Source organism: Dendrobates tinctorius, unplaced genomic scaffold (genome assembly GCF_039654945.1).
Source record: "Dendrobates tinctorius isolate UK_male_01 unplaced genomic scaffold, ASM3965494v1 ptg000047l, whole genome shotgun sequence".
Classification (NCBI taxonomy): domain Eukaryota; kingdom Metazoa; phylum Chordata; class Amphibia; order Anura; family Dendrobatidae; genus Dendrobates; species Dendrobates tinctorius.
This window is the reverse complement of record NW_027361715.1, coordinates 7,605,176-7,622,535: the sequence shown is the minus strand read 5'-3', so window position 1 is coordinate 7,622,535 and position 17,360 is coordinate 7,605,176. Positions and strand designations below refer to the sequence as shown.

Below are 17,360 nucleotides of genomic sequence, written 5' to 3'. Positions count from 1 at the left end.
CAATACAGTACCACGGGGTTTAGACAGAATAGTCAGGACGTAGCAATAGGTTAGAAAACCAGAACGGGCAATAGACGGTACAATAGGGACAAACTGTAACGGAGTAACGATAGCCAAGCCAGGAGGTCAGAAGCGGAGAAGACAGTAGTACCAAAGCGAGAGACGGAGTACAGAGTGAGGGAACAGGCCGGGTCATACACGGGAAGCAAACAAGCAACACAGAATACACGCACACCAGGGGTCAGACACACCAGAACAACAGTATAGCTGACAGAGAACCCTGGTAAAGAGTGAGTATAAATACCCCTCCCAGATCCAGAAAGAGGCCACGAACACTTAACCCTGTGAGTGCAGGGCAAGAACCCTGTTCAAACCATGACAATTATGTATTATGTATTGTATTGTAGTGGGGAAATGGCAATTGCCTGCTGCCAGACAGCTCTAGATGTGGCTTATTTAGGGTGTGTGCACACGCTGCAGATTCTGCTGCGGTTCCGCAGTGGATTTGGCAGCTGCGGGTCCGCAGCAGTTTTTGCTGCGGTGTACAGTACCATTATTCCCTATGTGAATAAAAAAACGCTGTGCAGACGGTGCAGATTTTTCCGCGCGGTTTTCCTGCGGTTTTGAAACCGCAGAAAGAATTGACATGTCAATTCTTTCTGCGGATTCCGCTGCGGTTTGCCATCTCCTCCATTGTGGAGATGAAAAACCGCAGGGCAGAACCGCAGACCAATCCGCAGGTAAAACCGCAGGTCTTTTGACCTGCAGATTTACCTGAGGATTTTTTCAAAATCCGCGCAGCCAAATCCGCACCCCAATCCGCAGCGTGTGCACGTACCCTTACTGTAAGAACAAAAAGATCAGTCTAAGAAATTCAAGTAGACCAATTCTTTTTCCACTTACCTTATCTGTCAGGAGAAATTCACGTGGCCCCCATATACATAGAGATTTTCAGATGATCCCAGTGCTAAGAAGCCCATTCAGTTGACTTTTATATACTCTATATGGAGGCCTTATATGGTTAAACTTACTCAATGTCACCAAATGTATTTAATAATACATAATTAGTATATGTTGGACAAAGAAAAGTGTTTCTCTATCTATGCTTCAAGCACATAGTAAAGTGCCATATAGTACTAAATATACTACAATAAAGTGTTCACAGCATTTTTGGCCCAGATTTGATAAGATAGCACTATCTCCCTGATTCTTCAGTTTGCACCAGAATTCTGGTGTAAAACTTTCAAAGGTTGCAGTCTTGTTCAAAACGATTGATTTGCACAACAATGTGGCGACATTTATACTTTTTACACCAGGTCCACCAACTTTTTAAAATGCATAGTGGAGCTTAACAGGGAGAAGAGTGGCTGAGACTGGACTACAAGTTCGAATATGCAAATAAAGTCCATGGAGCCTCATGTAAGAGTCTCAAACACGGGACTAGCCAGATCTTCCTCCAGGGAAGGACCCAGCCAAGGAGTGTCTCCTTTCGGAAGCCACCATTACCACCATATTAAGTGGCCCTTTAAGTCAATATCCAGCTCTTTACGAGTTTACAGATATGACAAGGGAAATACCAAGGCCAGGTATCCATCCACAGACAGCTGTTTCGGGGTGTTGCCCCTCATCAGTGTGGAGTAGGATTCTGGCTAGGTGGGAGCAATGCCTAGTAGACCAACATCACGAAACAATCACTGACCTCAGGGAGACCAGTCAAAGAAAACACTGCGGTAGCCGGCAAAGGCGCTCAATCAGTGAAATCCTAGGTGCATTGTTCCCTGGGAAATACGAATATGCAAATAAAGTCCATGGAGCCTCATTTAAGAGTCTCAAACAAGGGACTAGCCAGATCTTCCTCCAGGGAAGGACCCAGCCAAGGAGTGGCTCCTTTCGGAAACCACCATTACCACCATATTACGTGGCCCTTTAAGTCAATATCCAGCTCTTTACGAGTTTACAGATATGACGAGGGAAATACCAAGGCCAGGTATCCATCCACAGACAGCTGTTTCGGGGTGTTACCCCTCATCAGTGTGGAGTAGGATTACTAGTTTACAGATATGACAAGGGAAATACCAAGGCCAGGTATCCATCCACAGACAGCTGTTTCGGGGTGTTGCCCCTCATCAGTGTGGAGTAAGATTCTGGCTAGGTGGGAGCAATGTCTAGTAGGATTTCACTGATTGAGCGCCTTTGCCGGCTGCCGCAGTGTTTTCTTTGACTGGTCTCCCTGAGGTCAGTGATTGTTTCGTGATGTTGGACTACAAGTTCATCATACTCTACTCCAAAATAATGCAGATGGTAGTCCTGCACCTGATCTCTCTCTGGCAGCACACACACAGTACTCAATAGCCCGGAGCATTCAACACCTCGCTCCGTGGTGACAAACAGGTACACTGCACGTCTCTCCTCACAGTCTCTGTCAGTGGTGGTGGGGAAGCTGGGCCTGTGCTATATTGATGCTTGAGGACCAGAGCACTCATGTCTCCCTGCTGTGCACTGTCTCTTCCTGCCACGTCTCTAGGCCACCTGGTCTGTCTGATGCAATCATGTGTAGCGCCGGTGGTTCGGGTGCGAAGCGCACTGCCTGCTGTGCTGCTCCCACGCTGATGGCGGGAGCCTCTCTGCAGCTTTGCGTGCTTTCTACCTCAGCTTCCAGCTGGGTTCTCGCTCTAAACATGCCCCCTCTTCCTGTGTCATGGGGCCTGTCCGGTCCCCTTTTCTTTCCCACAGCAAATGGGATGCAGCCTCAACAGTTCCAGAACTGGCTCTGCACAGGTACCCCAGCCCGGACACTCAATTTGTGTAGAATAAATTTGCTGTGAATTGAATTTCCCATTGATTTTGCCAATTTGGATCTCATCCAATCTATAAATATTGTAGGTTTATTTCTAACCCATTAGTAATTTCAGGAGCTTTTTTTCAAGTGGGAAACTCCACTAAATCAAAACCAAAACAACTTATGATTGTGTAGCAATTCACTAGGGAAAATAGATAACATACTAAAAACTGCAACTGACCCTGCCGGTTCCTATACAGAGTAGAGATCCTGACCCCACAGTCTTTAGTGGTTCCTGCATGACCTGAGATAACCAAACACTAGACAATGGCAATTTGGACCCATGCTGTCTGAAAAGCTGTCAAGTGCTTCACATTCCTCCTAAAGAACCAGAGGGCAGAACAGAGTGCAATTACTTACAGAAGGGAAAATGTTCTGAAATAGAAAGTGATCCCAGAATGAGTAAAAACAAACCACAAAAAACAAAATAAGGGATTAAGTATGTACTGTTAGAAAATATGCCGACTACTTCCTGAAAAGAAACAGAAGATAGGTGCCAGGTGAAATCATAAACAGCACAGAGATAGATTCTAGCTGATCTTTCACTGACTGGCTTAAACTTCAACAGTATGGCTGGATATCTAAATGATACTATTAACAGCAGGGAATACCAGCAGGGGGAAATTTTATAAATCTGCACCCGAAAGTTGATAGTGCAGAAAAATGAGTAAATGAGAACGCCTGTTACCCAAAAAGACTAACGCAAGGATAACAGAAACTAAACACTTAGAGAAAAGGAGTATCCCATGTGGTTCGGCGGACAGAGGAGCCGACCACAAAAGGTTACAACCAAGATGCATAAAAAGATATTATTATTTAAGATATTATATAGTGTTCTCTTATGCAAACAGCTGAATGCATAGCAAGCAGTTGCACCTCCATCTATGTTACCACCAATCTCTCTAGCACCAGAAATATTTATTGAAATAATATTTCTAAGGTTTAATTACAGTGATAATGAAAACAAGTTAAAATGTCACATAACAAGAATGAGTGTTTACCCACATTGTTAATGTGATATGTTAGATTTCATTAAGCAGTAATGGTGTAGCAAATGAGTCACAAATTACCGTTGCATCTGTTAGAAGGCTACATTAGTGCCAAATAACTGCAAATGCAGCCATTGGCTTATGTCAATTAGCCAATTGCTTCTGATCATGGCCAATCTATCTGCGGTGGATGAGAGATTTGGAGTTTCTGTAATGTGAAAAGTGACACTGTTTTTTTTGTCTAAGCAAAAATAGTAAAAAACAAATAAATCTACACCCCAGTGGGCTGGCTTCAGTATAAATTTTGCCTTGCGTCAAAAGTGATTATTTGAGCTTCAACAGTCTATCCAAATAGCATCTTCCTATAGAATTTCAGGGCTCATCACTCCTGACCTCTAATGACAGCTGACAGGTTGTATATGCAAGCAAAATAATTTTTTTTTGCTTTTTTTGGCCACGGTATACCTCCCTCATACAGCTTGCCGTTATTAATTTCTATCATCATTAACAGTTTGAAGAATGTCAATGTATTGCGGCTAATGAGCTCAATCCTTAGAATGCATCTTTTTTTTTTTTTTCTTTTTCTCATATCAACCGGCATGCAAAACTCTCACGTAATATAAATTGTGTTTACTGCACAACAGTGGAATAATTATGTTATATTATAGTTAACAGACATGTAATGAGGACTGTATCTGTCATCGGTGCTACCCTACATCATTAATAACTATCTTGCACCCACTGATCTTAGAGTGGTCAGGGTGCCCATTTTAATTATTGCATTTTAATGCAATGTCGTGGCAACCCAAAAAAACATAATTCTGGCATTTTTACTCCTTTTTTTTTTTTTTAAACTACGCCGCTTAGCAATTAGGTTAATCCTTTTTCTATTGAAAGGTTGGGCGATTCTGAACGCGACAATAGCAAATATGTGCATGTTTGATTTTTTATTGTTTTATTTTGAATGAGGCAAAAGGGGGGTGATTTGAACTTTTTATATTTTTTTATATATTTAAAACCATATTTTTTCACTTTTGTCATGCTTTAATAGTCTCCATGGGAGACTGAAAGCTGCCATAACCCGATCGGCTCTGCTACATAAAGGCGATTCTGTATGTAGCAGAATTTCTGACTTGCTATGAGCACCAACCACCAGGTGGCACTCATAGCAATCCAGGACTGACAACCATAGAGGTCTCCAGGAGACCTTTGGTTTTAATGCCAACCCACTGGTGACCCATGATTGCCGGAAGCACATGTTAAATGCCGCTGTCAGAGTTTGACAGTGGCATTTGACGGGTTAATAGCCACGGGTGGATCGCAATTCCACCCATGGATGTTCTGGACACATGTCAGCTGTTTAAAACAGCTGATATGTGCCGGGAAGGATTTGTACTCACTGCCAGAGCCCACGTCAAAGTGAGGGAGTCCGACATTGGCGTAAATTATTTAAACCCAATGTCAGAAAGGGGTTAAATAAGTCCCTAAAAATAGCTTTGTAAATTGCCTTGACAAAATGAAAGATGGCTGATAGATACATACATACAGCTCTGGCAAAAATTAAGAGACCACCACATCAAAACCCTGTCATTGGCAGCCCATTCTCCAGACCTGAACCCCATTGAAAACCTCTGGAATGTAATCAGGTGGATGATGGATAGTCACAAGCCATCAAACAAAGAAGAACTGCTTACATTTTTGCACCAGAAGCAGTGTGAAAGACTGGTGGAAAGCATGCCAAGACTCATGAAAGCTGTGATTAAAAATCATGGTTATTCCACAAAATATTGATTTCTGAACTCTTCCTGAGCTAAAACATTAGTATTGTTGCTTCTAAATGATTACAAACTTGTTTCCTTTGCATTATTTGAGGTTTGAAAGCACTGTTTTTTATTTTGACCATTTTCAGAAAAAAAAAGCAAAATGTATTGCTTGGAAATACGGAGACATGTTGTCAGAAGTTTGTAGACTACTACATGTCTACCCCATGTGCTATCCCCCTTGTCTGCTGTCTCCTTCCTGTGCTGTGTTCTCCCCTCATGTGCTGTCCCATTGGAGCTGTCTCCCCCTGTTCTCTGTCTGTCTCACCCCTGTGCACTTTCTCTCCCATCTGCTGTCTCCTCTCATGTCATCTTTTTTTTGACCTGTGTACCCCATCACTGAACAGTCAGTGCACAGCATGTCAGGAGGAATTTCTATTTAAAGGGGTTTTCCCACAAACAAAAGTTCATTGTAAAAATTGTGTCTGACCGTGTACAGAACATACCACAGCTCCTGGTCAGGGGAGGTAGCAAAAGACAATACTGACACTACAGCAGGGGATCACAGAGGATACATTTTGTGAGGTAAAATATTGTTTAAAAACAGTTATTGAAATATTTTACCTCACAAAATGAATCCTCTGTGACCCCCTGCTGTAATGTCAGTATTGTCTTTTGCTTCCTCCCCTGCCCAGGAGATATGGTATGCTCCATACACAGTCAGACATAGACGAATTTTAAAATGAACTTTTGTTCATGGGAAAACCCCTTAAATGTGACCGGCTTCCTGTGCCTGTAGACACGTCACACATCTGTCGCCGGGATCAGCCAAATGATTCACTGCGCCTGCATGTGGAGTGCGATGGGGTTCTGCTGGTGGTGCCATGCAAGAGGCTGTGTGAGTGTGTGTGTATGAGTGAGTGTGAATGAGTCTGTGAGCGTGTGTGTGAGTGTGACTGTGAGTGTGTGTGGTGCGTATGGCGTACAGAGTGTGTGGTGCAACGTTGTTCCGTTTGTGGTACCGCACAATAGGGTGGTACCAGCAGCAGTTTCCATATTGAGACATCCATATTGGTGTCCCAATATAGCAGTTAGTGACTTCCATCGGGTGCTTGGGTATGTGCAAAGAATCGTGGGTGCTCGAGTGACATGTGGAGCGCCCTCGGTACTGGGCCGGTTGATCTTCTCAACGGGAGTTGTAACGGCAGCAGTGACCTGGTCCGTGGCCCTGGGGCTCCATTGCAAAAGGGGTTGTTTCAGTGTGCTTATGATGGTGAAAGTTTATAACTGATTCGTGACGCCACCTGTGGTGTTCGGCAAATGTTAGCCGACGCTGCAGACAGATCCTCTGGGACAGATGGTGTAGGGCAGAAATGATGTTATAGCCCTCCACAGGCAGGGCTGTAGTCCCAGGGCAGTGTAGGTGAAGTGACACTTAGATGGTGTAGTGTTGGGCGCAGGAGGGATGTAGCAGTGTCGGGCACGCTGGCGCAGGAATAAGTGGAGGACACCAGGGCATGTAGTTCCAAAGCTTTACTCACAGTCTGCTGTGGTACAGGTGCCCGCATCCATGCCGTGTCCTCCGTGTCAGGAGCTCAGCCAACTTCCAGGCAAGATGAAGCACTCCTTTCCAACACTCCGCCAACATATGTGCCTTTTCTGAACGTCTCCCTCTTAGCGCCTTTGAGTGAAGTACTCATAGTACTGAGTTACACTGGAGTTCCTCCTGTCTGATGTTCCTAAGAATTCTACTTGTATGGCAGACAGCTGTAGCCTGCATCAGGGACGCTTTCTACCTAGTCCCGGCTCACTATAGATGCTGTTGTGCCCCCAAGTCTTGTGTGGGAATAAAGTGGTGACAAGTTCTATTCCTCCGGTGTCTGCTGCAGGACCATTAGTATCCATACAACCTTGGGGACCGGAACCCGGCCTTGTGCTTAGAACTTGGGAAGGGTTCTCCTCTAACCCTGGTCCTTGTTCTCTTACTCTCCTCATGTTCCATATCAATCCTTTCTTTCTTATGGAGAGTCAGGCTTTCTATCAATGTTCCTTTCTTGTGCCAGCGGACCCAGATCACTGAGGTCGGCTGCAGCACTCCCTTCATCCATCCCACTCAGGGGATCTCCTTTCACAGACTGACCTCGTCAGACTCCTGTGACTAACTAAATCCTATCCTCTTCCCGCTCTTTTAGTGCAAACTAATCTCCACCCGCCTCCCAGCATGCTTCGTGTTCCAAGCAGGGAGCCACCAAAGGGTACTTTGCTACACTACTATGTTGTGTGGGATGCAGGTGTTGGAGTGTGGTCAGGTGTCTCCACTTTACCTGAATGGTGGGGTGCCACACCTCAGGAGGAGGTGCAGTACCTCTGTGGCGACTGAACCCTCAGGGGCGCCACAGATGCTCAAGTCTCCGCCTGTTTTGCTGCAGTTAAACAGGCAATCCCTGCATGTTTTTTGGCTGCCTAGCAGCTGTTAAGCATGCGGAGTGGGGACTCGAGCATGTCTCTCGAGCACCAGGTGCAAGTTTGAGTAGTGAACGCTTTCGATCATCAATAACTTCTTCCTAGCAAATGGATAACTAAAAGCATGACGTTTCCTTCATCCTGGTTATTACCGTACTGTTCATACTTTGAAATTCAAAATTCTTTCTATTAGAAATTGTGATTGCAATTTACAATTTTCGCCTTGTCTTTTTTGTACAAATCACAGCAAACCTCAATGTTTGGGGCAGATTCTTTTACAAATTGGAGTATGAATGTGTCTAAATTTAGAGCATTAGTATTGTATAATGTGAGCTATTTTTTTGCTGCAGTTAGGTATCAATAAATGGGCCATTTGATAAGCACTAGACCTAATGTATCTGTTGCTGAAACAAACAAAGACAGATGTTGCTAATTAAGCACCCATTAAAACACTGTTAATACTGGTAGACTATTCCAGCAGTATGATAATTGCACTTAAATCTTTGATCAAGAAGATCTGTTTCTGCTGAGATTTCAAAATTTACAGAACAAAGATTTATTTTCGAATTAACAGCTTACGTGTAAAAAGGCTGCATAACATCATTGGGTATGAGGGTGTATATCTACGCCTAGTTATACACCGGGAACATATTGGCACTGTATAAATTATTTTCCCTTTCACTCACTAGATGATGATCTCCATGTATGTGGCTATATCCAAGGGGTGCCCCCAAAAAATGAGAATTATTTTTTTATTCACGTTAACATCTTGGAAACAATATTAAAACGTAAAATACTGTCCCTTGGATGGTATACTCTTGCCTTAACATTTTTCCACTGTTTTTATACTCTCTCTGCTGTTTAAGTGCCTCCAGCTATTTTTTCATAACCTCTTCTACGTCCTGAGAACACTTTCCCTTTAGGCTTTTCTTCATTCCTGGGAAAAAGTTGTCACAAGGGGCTAGGTTGATTTTTTTTTTTTTTTGTTTTTCAAAAGTCATCACAGGAGGTGAATCTTGGTGCTTTTCCTATGATCCTGAAACAAAACAGCAGTCCAGTTAGTGGAAGACAGCTTCATCGCCCAGGCCAAAAAAATACGGCAAGTGAAATCAAATTTGAATTCCATGATGCCTTGTTCTTTTGACATGAAAGGAGTTGTTCATGTTGAGTTTGTTCCTCAGGATACCACATTGAGCCAACATTACTATATGCAAGTGCTGAAGGGATGGCGCAAGGAAGTGGAAAAAAAGCAACCTGAATTGTTGTGATCAGGGGATTGGCTGCTTCATCGTGAAAATGTGCCTGCCCACACAGCGTTGAAAATACACCAGTTTTTGGTTTGGCAAAAAACGGCAAGACAACGGTTTCTCATCCTCCTTACTCACGTGACCTAGGCCCCTGTGACTTCTTATTCGCTAGAATGAAGAAAAACCTAAAGGGAAAGGGTTTTCAGGGCATAGAAGAGGTTAATAAAAAATAGCTGGAGGCACTTAACAGTATTAGTTCAGAAGAGTATAAAAAATGTTTTGAACATTGGGACAAGTGCTGATCATCCAATGAAGGAAATTAATATTTTTGAGATGCTACCTTGAATCAAAAAAAATTTTTGGAGTACCCCCTTGTGGCTATTTAAACGAGGGGGTACCCCCAGAAAACGAGACTATATAATTATAATGTAATGCATATCTTTCTTTCTATGGCTAGATAAAAGCCCCGCACAACCAAAAATGTTGTGATTTTTTTGGTACTAATAAAATTACCAAAAGGAGGATGTCTGGTGCCTTGGTTCCTGGATTTTTCTGATATGTCATATTACCATATAAAAAGAAACCAAATTCAGTTAGTTGAAAGCGACATTATGTGGAACATAACTTGATCACATGATGCACCAAGGAAAATATACAATGTGATGTCACATAGTTGACGTTATCATGATATCACACAACACAATATTCAATTACACAGTTTAATAGATTGAGATTACACAGCTTTGTTGATTGATATTCCTTTACATGTCATTGGGTAGACATGGTTTTAATAGCTCAGTAACATAGTATCTAATACTGTTGACTGCCTAAAAGGGAATAATTGCATTTAATAATAGTGATAAGGAATTGCATTTATAACATAAATTAAATGTAATTTTAAAAAAATATATTTTTTATGAAATTGATTAAAAAAAAAACCTTTTTGTATATTTTGAAAATTAATGATTAGTAATTAAACTGGTTGTATTTATGCATAAGGAGGAAAATGGAGAATGTTTGAAACCCAAAGTACTTAGAAAAAGTAACAAAACCAAAAATGTAGCTAATATTTACCATGAAAAATGATACTCTGTGGTAGGTTGGAGATGAATCTTAAACTGGTTGTCCGGTCCTGTGGTGAAGGTCTGCAGTCACTGTATGTGACTGCAGACTTCGTAATCCTTACAACGTGCACACAGCTGAGGCTGAGATTGTTTGTGATTTGCTTATTTTCGGCCACATTTGGACTAGATGTGCTCAGCCTCAAGCTTGTCTAGTCGGCACTTACCTGTGCTTTCACCATCAGCACTGGAGAACCCTGACCGCATGCTGTGTATTTTGTAAGGATTCAGACATTTTCAGTCACATAGTAGCTGCTGACTTTCATCACAAGACCAAACTTTGTCAATGGGACTGGTTGAACATTTAATGTGTATAGGGTCCTCCTGACTCTCATTGACAAATATTATTGGTCGGGAAAAGAAACAGGCATTTTGAAGGTCAATCCTTTTGTTTTCAGGAGCGATAAACCATCAAAGGTGTCTAGCAGTGGCTTTTTTTATCTCTTCTCGTGAAATCACACCAATGCACGACTGAACCAAGTGTCCATGCATATGGAGAATCTAAGAAATTTTACAGGGAAATTAGATTTGTAGTGAAGTTATTCTCTATGAATTGAATGTTTCTTATTATACCCCAGAGCATAATAAGTATAGAATGTAAAAAAAAAGTAATACCTCAATGTCCACATATTCTGCTACTTGGTCCTCAGCACTTCTTCCTTTTTCATTCCACCACTGCACTCATTCTATTCAGCTTCCATCACTCAAGACCCTGGCTTCCAGCTTGACAAGGCCTCTGAATGACATCACTGTGCCTTGGTTCATTACTTTGTGTCGTGTGTTGCAACGTTGTGATATCATAACAATTTCCTCAAATGCGTGGCACAATGTGACATCCAAGATCTTGTCCAGCTGGAAGACGGTGGAAGAGAATTGGAAAAAAGGGAAGAGAAAATGCTCGTAGGAGTAGAAGGCATGCTACAGGGACTGTGGGACAGTTAAGCAGAGCGGATATATATATACATATATACTGTGTGTGTGTGTGTGTATATATATATATTATTTTTTATTTTTTTTTTTTTTTTCTAATATTTGTGTGGGCTTCTATTGTTCGGCAAAATCGTGGATGACAGCCCGCCATCTGTTTGCTAAATTCACAAAAAGCAATTTTCAAAAGATCTTTTTCTAGAGAATATGAAATTTTCATTTGAATAAAATCGCTCCTCTGTCTGTCATAAGAATTTTTGGCTGGCATTAGAATGAGAAGATGTTTTACTGACCAAGACTTATTATATATTGCTTATAACCTATGTTTAATTTGTCTTAGAGATTATATCATCTTCCACCAATCATTTTTACTAATACTTATAAATATCTTGCAAAAACATAATGGTTTTGCTTGTTACGTTACTATATTATGCCCAAAGTTACAACCTACTAGATGACACTTATCTGCTTCTTTTTTTACAGACGTTCCACACCCCGAGTCTTGGTGATGAAGAATTTGAGATCCCTCCTATCACCCCACCTCCAGAAACTGACCCTTCTCTTGGCATGACTGATGTTCTGCTCCCATTTCAAATGATGGGTGAAGCTTTGGCTGCCCATGGGAATGAATTTACACCTCAGTTTCCACCTCAAAGTCTAGAGCTCCCATCTATCACCATTTCCCGTAATGCAGTAGATCAAGATCGAACATTGCACTCTAATGGGTTGACCATGGTGAGTTTCGTATAGTAAGTCAAAAAATATCACCTATGAAAGAACATATTCACTTACAAGTAAATGAATAAATATAGTAAGTAGAGATGAGCGACTTTGCCTTTTTAAGGGTCGAGTCGGGATTCATGAAACCCGACTTTCTCAAAAGTCGAGTCGAACGAAATCGGCCGATTATAGGGAAAAGTCGTGAAACATGAAACCCAATGCAAGTCAATGGGGAGAAAAGTCGGCAGTGAGTGGAGGACTGTAAACACACCTGGCAAGAATTTTAACCCTAGAGGCGGCGAAATCTCTCTCTCTTCTCTCCCTCTCCCTCTCTCTCTCTCTCCCTCTCCCTCTCCCTCTCCCACTCCCACTCCCACTCCAGCTACGCTCCCGCTCCGCTTCTCTCATTGGCTGAAAAAAGTCACGTGCAAGCATTCGGCGAAACCCGACTTTGGGGCTTGGGTCGCCGACCGCATGACCGACTTCACACTGTGGTCGGGTTTTGTTTCATGAAACCCGACTTTGGCGAAAGTCGGCGACTTTTGAATCTGACCGACCTGTTTCGCTCAACTCTAATAGTAAGTGCCAACATACAACTGATATTCTGTAGTGTTTATAAAGAAAATAATTTAGAGGTTGATATGGATTCTACAATATGTAGAAATGGCCTTCAACTCAACCCATGATATGTAGACATGTTCTGCTGCAATGCATTTTGCTTAGATTAAGATATAGCACTTTATTGGTTATAAACGTGTAAGCGTGTAAGGCGTGCTTTATATGTAGCAACATCAATATAAAGCAGATTAGTACATTTCAGCATTGGGGCATTCTCCGCAGTAATGAAGTTTCCCTTCTCAGTTTCATAAGGAGCCTATGGGGTCTGGATTCCTATGGAGAGCTGAGAAATGAAATGAATGATAACTATAATCATTGCAGGAAAGCAACAGGATCTAATAATGGCTAGATGTGAAAATTCTAATTAAAAACAAGAACCACCGAGCTATTTACTGTTCTGTGTGAAGCAAAATGTTTGGGAAGACTTGAAATTTGTGTGATTTGTGTAATAGTAGTACACATATTCCTTTTGTTTCCTAAGTGTGCTGCGATGTTAACAAATCACCAGCGTGTTCACTATGTCAAGCCGAGAATGATGATTATGAATAGGCTGGTAGTTTCGCCACATCTGTAGCGGCACTTAGCACACGCCGGCAGGGGTGTGCGTCATTCTAGACGCCGATGGTTTGCCATGATGGCTGAGGGTCTGCTGAAGACTCCCATCCTTGGCATGACGATTCTCCTGTGAAAGCCAGCCTGTGTCTGGCATTCATAGAAGATCATGACTTTCTCTATACATAGCAAGGCTGATGCGCTACTTTTGTATAGCACAAGCGATCAGACGTTTATAGCTTCCAAGTCCCCTTAGCGGACTATTAAATAAAGTAAAAGTAAAAAAAAATTTTAAAAAATATGAAAAAAATTTAAAAAAGCACAAGATCAAATCATCCCCCTTTTGTCCTGTTAAAAAATTATACAATTTTTTTAAAAAGCACACGTTTTGGTATCTCATCTTTCGTAAAAATCTGATCTATGAAAAAATAAAATAAATTAATCTGATCAGTAAACAACGTAAAAACAAAAAAAATGACAGCATTACATCTTTTTTGGCCACCGTAACATTGCAATAAAATGAAATAAGTGGTGATTAAAGAATGAAATCTACCCCAATATCATATCAGTAGAAAGGTCCGCTCAGGGCTCAAAAAATAAGCCCTCACACAGCCCCACTATTGTGAAAATTGAAAATGTTTCGGGTCTCGAAAAATGGCGACAGAAGCAAAATTATTTTACAAATGTCAGAATTTTTTTTCACCACTTTAAATACAACAAAAATATACATTTTTGGCTTCACTATGTCTCTGAAGATTCATAACATGGTTTCATAGACTTGCATAAGGAAGGGCTCACACGTAAACCTCATGGTGAGCCGCTAAGTTTGCTTGCAGGTTGCATGCACAAAAAGTTCATCAGAGCGAAGCTGGAAACCAGTGAACGCGGCAAATGGTAAATATATTCACACACTAACAGTTAATCACATAGATAATTAGGATAGTTTTAGTATTAAAAATGTTGTAGGTGCTTCTTTTTTAGCCCCTTCACAACATCCTCCGTACATGTATAGCGCAAGTCGGAAGCCGGAGTATTGGTGGTCACACAGGGTGAGCTCGTCCCATACTTGGCAGGTAATGGTTGTGTGTTACAGCTAGGACCTGCCTCTAACAATTGTTAACCTGTTAATTGCTGCTGTCAAACTTTGATAGCAGAATTAACGATGCACTGTCAAGGTGCCTATTGGCGCATGTGATGTGATTGTAGGTCACTTATGGGTTGCTAAGACAGCAGGAGCTGTGTTGAAGACTTCCATGCTTGTCCCTACATAATGTCCTAGAAACTTAGCCTGTGGCCAGGCCTCTAAGAAAACTATGACTCGTGGACTCATGAAGTATACAGTGATACCACGGTATTGCTGCATATACAGTACTAAAAGTGATCAGATTATTGCATGTTCAAACTACCAAATACAGTGAAAAATAAAAGAAAATGAAGAAAAAAAGTTCAAATCACCCTCCTTTTCCCCCATTAAAAAGAATAGTCAGAACTATGAAAATATAAAAAGAATTAACTTGACCAGTAAACACCGTAAAAAGAAAAAATTAAGGGATGCTAAAACTATGAGGGTGTTTTTGGTTGCTACGATACCACAATAAAATGCTGTAACAAGTGATCAAAACATCCAATCTATCCAAAAATGGTATCAATAAGAATATCATCTAACCACACATAAATAAGCTCTCACACAGCTCCTTCAGCTGAAATGTAAAAACATTATTGATCCCGGAAAATGGCATCAGAACCCCCTCGATTTTTTTCATACTTCTGACTTTTTTTCACTGAAATACTAAAAAAAGTGGACGTTTGGTATTTCCGTAATCGTACTGATGAGCAGAATAATATTGCGATGTCATTTTCTCGTACAATGTACATCGTAAAAGCAGATCCCAAAAAACAATATCAGTATTGCATTTTGTTCACAATTTCTCCCCACTTGGAATTTTTAAAAATTTTTAAAATGAATTTTGTCATTCAAAAGCACAACTTGTCCTGTAAAAAGCAAGCCTTCATAAGTCTTTGTGGACAGAAAAATAAAAAAGTTATGGCTCCAGGAAGAAGGTGAGAAAAAAATGCAAAAATGGAAATTGCCACGTTGCGAAATGGTTCCGGTACTGGGTTTACTTCTTTTCCATAAGACACTCATTTATGAGAGTGATGATATAGTCCACATCCTAAATTTAGTTTGCCAGGACAAATATTTCCTTCCCACAGGAGAATGTGTAGTAGTGTCCAACATTGGGAATATCATGTGCAAGATCTTTAATGGATTCATTTCAAAGTGTTTTCCAACTTCTAAAAAAAATGGGAAGCAAATTTTTTAAGTAAAATAATACTTATCTCTGAACATGTCAAGTCGGGGGAGTGACATAAGGAGTGCAAGAAAGGCTGACAACGGCCGTTTCGCGCTGCTCGAGCGCTTCAACGGGTCCGTTGAAGCGCTCGAGCGGCGCGAAACGGCCGTTGTCAGCCTTTCTTGCACTCCTTATGTCACTCCCCCGACTTGACATGTTCATGATATGTCAATAAATCAGTGAAACTTCCATCTCGATGAGTGCGACCTTCTCTCTTTGCATGGATTCCCAGGATTGACTGTTTCCAGTTCTGGCACCCGAGATTCCCAGCTGCTGGGCTTCTGTATGCCGCACATCATTTGAAGTCCGCTTTTTATCTTGAGTTTTGTGATTTAATACTTATCTCTACTTTCCATTGAGTGACCAGGCAGTCCTACTAGTGTTTGGTTAACACCAGTCATCATGTGACCACTGCAGTTAATCAGTTGTTTTATTTAGCGCTTCTCTGGCATCACTGCTCAGTATATAAAACATGAAGTAGTCATACTATGTAGGATGTCAGCGGCTCGCTGTCAGGTTCCTATCCTGGATGGTAATGCCTCGCTGGTTGCTGGATGGAGGACATACTGCGCTAGTGACAGGTGTAATAGCTTATGACTGCAGAGCTATGCAGTAAACCATATGACGGCAGCGCTGATTGGTTGCAGAGGTCAAATGTTTGTTATTTGTTAGGAAAAAAATGCAGGATTGTTAGTGCATAATCGTGAGAAACAAATATTCTTTCATGATGATTGTTCCAATTTTATTTTAAAAAATAGCCTATGAACTAGAAAAGTTATAGTTTAAAGGTTGAGTTAAAAATCCATTGGATAAGAGATAATTTGTGACCACAGGGGATCATGAGATTGGGGCTTTTAAACCCTGAAAACAGGGATTTAAATGGAAAAGAGTTTTTCATTCAGCTCCTCTGCACTCAACAGTCCCATACATAATATATAAAACGGAGAGGACGTTGCTGTAGAGTGCCAATCTTGGAATCGGTTGGACCTCCTGTGATCACCAAGTTATCACCTATCCAATAGGGAGGCGGGAAATAACCCGTAAAGTGAACCCTCTACTGAAGACCTAAAATATTGAGGTCCGATGTATTTTTTAGTGTTTCCGCGTTCAAATAACATTTTGTTTACAGCTATCATAGACATTTTTCTCCTTCTGTAAAATTATAAACCTGTTGGAATCGGGACTTGAGCACTTTTCCAAGATGCCTTTTAAAAACATTGTTCTGCTCCACCTAGCAGAACCAAAATGCATTAATACAGGCTTAGCATTGTTATTGTACGCAAACTAATGTACTTAACTAATCATTCCAGCACTTCACCTTTCTCCTGCATCTGAATGTGGAGCGTGGTAAGAACAAAAGGCAGGCGTGAATTAATTTACACCTGCCTGCGTTAATTTGCCAATTTATTATCTAGATTGCTTGGCCTTTCTGTTTGTTACACAGTTCATTAAAATATCCAAAATCAATATTTTGACAGCTCTTAATAAGATGTCTATCTGTTCTTACTAGAAGGGCAAATATTTATCAATAGGCTAGCAATGAATCATTAAATTAGTTATTGAGCAAATTGTTTTACCTATAATGGGAAAAGGACCTCTGGAAACTATACCTATATCTAGCTATAGAATCTCCGAATGGCCACTGGATATTACCTAAGTAAAGCCCCCTTCACACATAGCGAGATCGCTTGTGTGTCACTGATTTTGTGATGCAACAGCGATATCGGTAGCAATCTCGCTACATGTGATACTTGCCTCCGACCCGGCTCC

General features: G+C 41.2%; 1 protein-coding gene across 1 annotated transcript in view; it reads left to right on the top strand.

Annotated features, from left to right (window-relative positions):
• The window catches only part of TOX3 (TOX high mobility group box family member 3), a 178,337-nt gene that overhangs the window by 120,419 nt on the left and 40,558 nt on the right, over positions 1-17,360 (top strand). The window contains exon 4 of the mRNA XM_073576190.1: positions 11,830-12,081. Within this exon, the coding sequence (XP_073432291.1) occupies positions 11,830-12,081 (252 nt within the window). The remainder of the gene's footprint in view (positions 1-11,829; positions 12,082-17,360) is intronic.